This window comes from Bradysia coprophila, unplaced genomic scaffold (genome assembly GCF_014529535.1).
Source record: "Bradysia coprophila strain Holo2 unplaced genomic scaffold, BU_Bcop_v1 contig_94, whole genome shotgun sequence".
Lineage (NCBI taxonomy): Eukaryota > Metazoa > Arthropoda > Insecta > Diptera > Sciaridae > Bradysia > Bradysia coprophila.
The window spans coordinates 7,447,205-7,455,678 of record NW_023504022.1 but is presented as its reverse complement, the minus strand read 5'-3'; the positions used below and the strand labels follow the sequence as shown (position 1 = coordinate 7,455,678).

Sequence of the window (8,474 nt, the reverse complement as noted above, 5' to 3'; positions counted from 1 at the left end):
TTCGAGATAGAAAATACAATCTTGGAGATAATAATTTCGTTTTGGAGATAAATATTTAAATTTTGGAAATAATTAAAATAGTAAAAGAGATAAATTAATTGAAAATGAAGTTAAAAAACATAAAAGAGGAGATAAATATATATTAAAATGGAAATATTTAATTTAAAAAGGGAGATACCGAAATTAATAAAATGGAGATAAAATAAATTCAAAGTGGAGATATAAAATTCAAAAAATGGAGATAAAAAAATTAGAAATGGAAGTAAAAATCGAAGATAAAAAATTCGAAATTGCAGATAAATATTTAACGCGTTTACAATTGTGGAGCGGTTTGACAGATGGAAAGTTGGTTTCTTCGGCAAAGTTGTTGTCTGAAAGTGACCACACCACAGTGTACGCTTCTATGTAATAGTGACCACCCCTCGATTTTTTTAACTTTTTGTGTGAAGCAGATGGAAAGTTGGTCTCTTCGGCAAAGTTGTTCGGTATTGAAACAGTGGTTGTGGTGTGGGGTGTAGAAGGGTACGGGTTTCACCAAATTGATGGTTTTCAACAAAGGGAAATGGAAAAATGTGTACGTGAAACGGAAAAATGTCTACGGGGAACGAGGTGTTTTTCGATAATAGGTGTTTAACACGCCGAGCGATCCGGCCCATTGCCCCGGAGCGAAGCGGAGGGCCGCAATGCGAGCCGGGCGCCGGAACGGTGTCGGTAACTTAGGTGTTAATTTTTTTTCTCTCGCTTCGTCTAATAATTAGTCTGTGTAACTCATTGCAAATAAAAAGCGTTTTAACACGCCGAGCGATCCGGCCCATTGCCCCGGAGCGCAGCGGAGGGCCGCAATGCGAGCCGGGCGCCGGAACGGTGTCGGTAACTTAGGTGTTAATTTTTTTTTTTCTCGCTTCGTCTAATAATTTTTCCGGGGCAGAAATGTGCTGAAATTACTGCGACTGGCAGATGGAGTGTTTATTAGTCACAAACCCTTAAAGGGCCTTTTTACATAAAGCAAAGTCAGCTTTTAGTGACCATTCCCTCGAGCAGATGCAGAGTTAGTTTCTTCGGCAAAGAATTATTCTGTATTGAAAGAGAGGTTGTGTGGAAGGGACCAAAGTGTAAGCTATTGAGCTATTGTGTGTTACTGACCACCCCCTCGATTTTCGTATATCTCTTTTAAGCAAATGTAGAGTTGCTTTCGAACAGGTGTTTCTCAATAACAGGTGTCTGCCCGGTCTAGCTTGCTAGGATGCGACGTGGCACGAAGTGCCACGGGATGCAGACTAGTTATTGAAGAGTTGTAAGGTTGCAACTTCATTTCAGCTGCGGTCTGTTTTCTAGTTTTCGAACTCAAGGAAGATAAAATAGTTACAAATGTGAGTCGTTGTTCAAAATCCAGATACAAACCCTTGTGAATGGGTTATCACAATTCACCTTAATATCCATCTTAAGATATATAGTTCCACTGTTCTAACTCAAGTAAACAACTTGAAGCGCTGCAGGCTAATTTTTTAAGATTTTTCGATTTACCACTCATGTGTGCTAGACTCGTCTCTAATGATAACGATCTTCAACTTTTTTTTACAAAAACGAAAAAAGAAAAAAAAGTAAGATTTTGCGGTGAGGGTCAAACTTTAAAAGTTTAGGCTTTTTATAAAGTCGAACAACTATTACTAAAACCAATACTTTAAGGTATAGATTCTTAGAAATTTTATATTGTATCAATACAGTTAGAGACAATGCAATTTCAGGATGAATTTGCTTCAGCTGTTTTTAAGCTAATCCAAATATAAAAACAAAACTGTTTATAGGTTTCTTTCATCGTACAGTAAAAACCCAATGAAAGTATACTCAATAGGTGGGTAAATCCACGTATTTTGTGACAGTGATTTTTCTCTTTCACTCTCACAACATCACCACTGTATTGTAGCGATAGCGCTCTACAATATCCATTTTCACATTTGGTAACATGACTTACGGTGTGTTTTTTCGCATCTTCTTTGGTGCATATTCGTAAATTGAAAAGAGACAAAATTCTGTTTTGGTAACATGACTTACGCTGGAATTTCCCAGGTATGGTCTAATGTCAAAATTTCTATGGAGTGTAGGAAATAGCAATTTCATATAAACAAACTCACCTTTCAATGATTTTAATTGAGAGGTGAATTTTTTAGATAAAATCGCTATTTCCTCCGGATTGTATGGACATTGGAAAGACTGACTCGAAGGAGTGACGAGAGCAATTTCCTCAATCTATTTTACATCATGAAAACTAAAAAGGTGTTTCATAAAAAGAGGCCCTAGAAACCAAAATGGTCCAGGGCGCTGAATATGCTGGATGCGGCACTGTGCCTGCCACTACAATTTTGCACAATTAGAGCGCTTGCTATGAAAACTGACTCAAGTTTCAAAAATTTGTATGCACATTACATGACGTAATAAAATTCAAAAATTGAGATAATTTTCACAAAATTTTGGAATTAAAAAAATTAATTTTGGAAACAAATAAAATAAAAAAGATGATAAAAAACTAAATTCTGAAAATGAAAAATTTAGTTTTGGAGATAAATGAATATATTTTACAGATAAAAAATTTAATTTTGAAGATAAATATATATTAAAATGAAAATTTTAAATTAAAAATTGGAGATAACGATATTACAAAAATGGAGATAAAAAATAATTAAAATGAAGATATTAAATTCAAAAAAGGAGACGGTATGACTCCAAATTTAATTTTATTATCTCCTGTTTTTAATTATTTATCTGCAATTTCAAATATTTTATCTTCGACTTTTAATTTTATACCTCCATTTCTGTTTTTTATATCTCCTTTTTTGATTTTTATATTTCCTTTTTTGATTTTTATATTTCCTTTTTTGATTTTTATATCTCCCGTTTATTACTATCCGTTTCCAAAATGTTTCTGAAAAGTTTCTTAAAGTTTCTCAAAGTTTCTTAGTTTCTAGAAAAGTTTCCTTAAGAAACTTTAAGAAACATTTTGGAAACTTTCAAAAACTTGAGAAACATGTTTCCGTAAAATAGGCCCTGGAATGTAATGTGGATTGGATTTATTTGGGTTTTAAGAATTAGACTCTGTACACTAGGTCCCGCCTTTGGCCCTTGACTGATTTTGTGTATTCGGGCTGCTTCTGAATATTTTCGGTTTTGAAACAATTTAACTGAAATATATTTCATTTCATTTATTTCATCTTAAAAAAAAATCTGTTTACATGACCTGCGTAACTCTAGTTTGCACTAAACAATTCAAAAGAGCTGAAATATATACGTGACTTGACTTGTTGACTACACATTTCATTTCCAAGTCCTATATTCCGATATTCCGATTTCAATTCTATTTCGTCACACTTCCATTCCGTGTACCGCTTCTGATTCGTTGTGGTGAGTTCCTTCAACCACTTCCAATTCTTGCGCAGTAATTTACCATATTCGTACAAAACTTTTTTTTACCAAAATCATGTTGTCGTTCGAAAATACTTCGAACCAAACACTCACATGCACGTGTGAGCGTACGAAGATTTCATTCTTCTTTCTTGCACTGCACAACACTCGTACGAGTTTTTGTAGGTCAGCTTTGTGGTAGCTTGAAGAAGCGCAATGAAAGTTTACTTTCATTTCGGTTATGATTCGCTAGACTTGTACATTTTACTTTTTCTAATACATGTTGAAGACAAGCACATCGTAAGATTTTTTTGATTTTTAAGTGCCAATAATGTCGAAGAATAAATGATGTACCGTTCGATTATTTCAAATTTTTAATTTTTTTTTAAATTTTCCATCCGTGACTCCAATAATAACTAGATTTTGATAGTCGTGAAAAGATAAAATTTCTTCATGACAAAAAAGTGAAGGAAGTCGTGCTATTTGATGGCCGGTACATCACGAATACAACATTACACGGCTACATTGCTAATGTTAGTGTTAATAAACTGATTTTCTAAATCGTCATAGAATTCCGACCCCGATTTAGGTCTTTCCACATTGACCTGATTATAAAAGCGCTGCGACTTGTGTAACATTATTCATTGAGAAACTAGCATCCACATCGGAAGTAAATCAAATATGGTTCGTGTTTTAAGCAGCCTATTAAGTGTACTATTGTTGGCATTGTTCGCATCGGCTGACTACCAAACTTGCGGCGATTCAAAGTATACCACATTTGCCAGTGAACTGCAAGATGGAGAAACTATAGGTTCGAATAAAATTCGAAAAATCAAAGAGATTTTAGTGAATGTATAACATTGTCAACAGACGGCTTTTGTTCATGCTTGCGAAGGAACTTGGAAGCGAATAAAATTATACCAGCAGGACTACCATATAATTGTGGCGAAAACTCTGATGTTGTGGCAAAATTACAATTGAAACCGTCGCCTCTTCCAGTCCCACAATGTCCAGATTGTAATAATGGTACTACTAAATGCGAGAATCTTGTTGGTGATCCGGATAGAATTTGTGCAGTGGTCAAAGCTACAGACAGCCCAACTAAGCCAATTGTTGTGAAACTATTTAGAGCTGTAGCTCTGCGAATTAGAATCATAATCATAATTATTATCAGGCCACGCAGGGTGGACGTTTATATCGGCTTTCAGTGGTAAATATTGTACGCAGACAAATTAAAAAAAGAAAAAAAAATGTTTACGCCTTCCGAGGTGGACGCCTCTGTAGAAATGGGTGATACAGACCGATGGATAGAGTTTTAGAAATAAATTGGATTTTCTTGGAAAAAATTAGAATTTTTAGAGGAATTGTAAAGGAGGTCGAAGTATGTGATTGAGTAGGTTGGTTGTCTGGTTGAATGTTGATCCTTGCGATGATTAACAAAGAACAAATATAAGTGTAGACAATACATTCAACCACCGCACACATGATAACGAGTTCGCGTGCCCAATCTTTTACGCTTTTAGGAACGCTAACGTTTTGAGCAAATATTTTATTTTTCGCTTCGTTTTGACTGGAAAATGCAAGCATCCGTAGATAATAGTTTTCGAAGTTAAAGGTTTTAAGGCCCTTAAGGCCTTAGTCATGAACGTTAACCAAGCACTTACAAGTGGAACTCTTTTACATAAGATTGTTCATCGCCAAAATAAATAAAATAAAAGTATAAAGCAGAGACGGAAGGCAGCGCCGAAAAGTGGCTTATATCAACACCGTGTCCAAATGATTTCTTCGATTCTAATTTTTTTTTTCTCTATTTGAATTGAAACGCAAACATTAATGTACAAATTAAGCTTTTATTTTCACATACTTTGGCTTCTATTTATAGCTTCAGATAGCGAATTGTAAAAAGTGGAGACGCTTGACTATCACTGATAAGTTAGAGCAAATTGGACGAGTGTAGAGTACATGGCCAACATGAGGAAGCCTTTTATGCATTGTTCTTGGCATCATATATCAGTATCAGGCCCCATAATAATGATTTCATTGTTTGATGTGGAAATTATACAACTTTTTAATTCACACTCTCCTATGAGCTTGTCTTTATATATCGAGAGTCCTACAGACTAGGCCCCACCACTTGGGTGGGTCATTTCCCCTGACTGACTATCAATACTTTCAATAATTCCAGTCCCAGTTGTCTTACCATTTTTAAAAAAGCTGTTGTTTTGAAAAACACAAAATTATAGTCAGATGAAAAAGTCTCTTAGTCTCTTTGCTACATCATCACAACGCTTTTAAAATGGCATATTTCTTGCCTACCTCTTGAATAAATTAAACTCGTGTGAATTACGGCCCTCGCTTCGCTCTGGCCGCAAAGTTCACACTCGTTCAAATATTCATAATCCTAAGCATGGAAAATAGGAAATTATAACACGATGTGATCAGGAGAGGCATTTTTGAGTATGTTATACATATACTGAGAAGAATACAAACAAACAATACTTACAACGATTGAATATTGTCTCCTAAAAAGCGCAATGAGTGGAAGGTCTAGCGAAGTACGTTTAACTCCTGATATGAGTCTCCTATATAGTCTACTAAAGGCGCTGAAAAGGTGGCGTATTTCTTGCCTACCTCTAAAAAAATTCTTTTTAAGAATACGGATTTCACGCAAAAATTGTCGTATATCCCAGATTACTAGTCCAATTAAATTCCAATGTTCGAGTTTAACCACATGAATTACGCTACTGGTCGAAATTGATTTTTGAAGCCTCTGAGAATTACTCGAGCTATCGGTTTCTCAAGCAAGCAAGCAAAAACTCTTTTGGGAAGTACTTCTTAATTGTTAGACCAGAAATCCATAATTTCACAACTCGTCAAATAAGAAATTTTTCTGGAAATCCGTTGCAAAAATGTCGTGGTATAACAAGTTATGTTTACAATTACTCCAAACTCACTACTCCAATATCATTCTCTGTCAATTAAAACAAAACGAGCCATCAGAACAGTCGGAGCGTTTGCTGCGACTGAGCCCCGTACAAACCCGTATATCTATTGCGTACGTGACCCTAGTGCGTCTGTCACCCTACTTTGACCGTAAGCCTATTGCGCCGCTTAATGTAGTTAAAGTAAAATTATTATGTAATATGTACATCTTACAAATTGCGCATAGCGCAATTACGAAGCCCCGTACGACGTTCCTTTCAAATGAAACAAAAATTTCAAATCGCCCTAAAATTTTATTTTTTTGAAGGGCCTAGTATCGGCCTCAGTCCGAGGACCCAAATTTAAAATTTTTTTCAACTACATTCTATTCGGCCTTTGATTACCTCCCAAATGAAACAAAAATTACGAAAAACGGATGAAATTTGCTCGAGTTGTATGTAAAATACACATAGGGCCCTAGTAGTGGCCTTAGTCCAAGGACCCAAATTTAATTTTTTTTACAACAACATTCTATTCGGCCTTTGATTACCTTCCAAATGAAACAAAAATTACGAAAAACGAATGAAATTTGCTCGAGCTATATGTAAAATACACATAGGGCCCTAGTATCGGCCTCAGTCCGAGGACCCAAATTTAATTTTTTTTCAACAACATTCTATTCGGCCTTTGATTGCCTTCCAAATGAAACAAAAATTACGAAAAACGGATGAAATATACTCGAGTTATATGTTAAATACACACAGGGCCCTAGTAGCGGCCTTAGGCCAAGGACCCAAATTTAATTTTTTTTCAACAACATTCTATTCGGCATTCGATTACCTTCCAAATCAAACAAAAATTACGAAAAACGAATGAAATTTACTCGAGTTCTATGTAAAATACACATAGGGCCCTAGTAGCATTTCACTTCTAAGGCCCTAACTCACGGTCCACTCAACCGATTTAAAAAAACTTTTTTTTCCTGGATTGGTATTGACAATACCTATCATTTGCCGTGTCATTAACATTTATCGTTTATTTTGCCATAAATATCACCAAAAGACCTTAAATCACTTAGGTGGCCCTAACTCACGAAGGGCCGACCCGAATATGCCCATCTTCGAACTTAGCCTCACTATTTCGACTATCTTTCAGGGAAAAAAAATAATTTTGAAATCGGATTTGATTTACTCAAGATATCGACGTGACAGACGGACAGACGGACAGACGGACAGACAAAATTTTTATTGCAGATTCGTCATCTATGAACATAGGCAAACACTTTGCCCTTACAGTCTGCTTCGAATTCCATCAATTACACACGGCATCGTAATCCTATAAGCCCCTTTGTACTTCGTACGGGGCTAAAAAATTGAAAATCGGGTAAAAATTACTCAAATAATCGCGCGGTAACAAGAGAAAGCGTCTGTGTAGAATTTCTCCCATCTCGTTGTTCGAACATTATCCATCTGCAAACTCAGCCTCAAGAGTTTCAATATACGTCGATTAAGACAAAATCTTTGAAAATCGGATAAGAATTATGGAAGTTATCGCGGTAACAAGTAAAAAATTCTCTTGAGAATTACTCCCATCTCATTACCCCAATATTGTCCATCTACGAACTTAACCTCATGATTTTCATTCTCCGTCGATTAAAACCAAAATTTTGCAAATCGGTAAAGAGTTACTCGAGTTATCGAGTCCATAAGTGTACGGACGTTTTCTGTATTTAACGTTTTTTGCCAATGTAGAACATTTTCAAAATATCAAAGTGAACTTAACGTTACGGACATTTAAGGGTATTTTCTTTCATAAGACCCTGACTTTCAGTCAAGGGAATAAAGCAAAGCGAATTGGGATAAAAGTTGTTCAATTACTCAGGGTACAACAACGATACCATCGAGCTATTAACCAGTTGGAGATGGAGATTTCGCAAATTGACTCTTAATGTTTCAAATCAAAATGCAAAAAGATTGTGGTGGTAAAACCCATCTGCGTAAATGTTTATTGTCGCTAATTATTTTGGTGGATTTCCAGAACCTCTGTAAGACATCATTTATAATCACACTTAGAGGTGATAATTAGCTTGAATTCTTAAGAATTGATATCCCACTTTCTCGTGCTTTTCACATTATATAAACCCAGCCTCATAAAGT

The 8,474-nt window shown here is 35.5% G+C and overlaps 1 protein-coding gene across 1 annotated transcript; it reads left to right on the top strand.

The window, feature by feature from the left end:
* Window positions 1-4,033: 4,033 nt before the first annotated feature.
* On the top strand, window positions 4,034-4,723 carry LOC119085202. Its single transcript, XM_037195513.1, has 2 exons — window positions 4,034-4,207; window positions 4,267-4,723. Exons 1-2 carry the CDS (start codon window positions 4,078-4,080, stop codon window positions 4,608-4,610), a joined length of 474 nt encoding a protein of 157 aa, XP_037051408.1. The 5' UTR covers window positions 4,034-4,077; the 3' UTR covers window positions 4,611-4,723.
* The last annotated feature ends 3,751 nt before the right edge of the window (window positions 4,724-8,474 follow it).

Coding starts and splice junctions, on each gene's coding strand:
- LOC119085202 (XM_037195513.1), top strand. CDS start 4,078: ATGGTTCGTGTTTTAAGCAGCCTATTAAGTGTACTATTGTTGGCATTG. Junction 4,208..4,266: donor GCAAGATGGAGAAACTATAG/GTTCGAATAAAA, acceptor CATTGTCAACAG/ACGGCTTTTGTTCATGCTTG.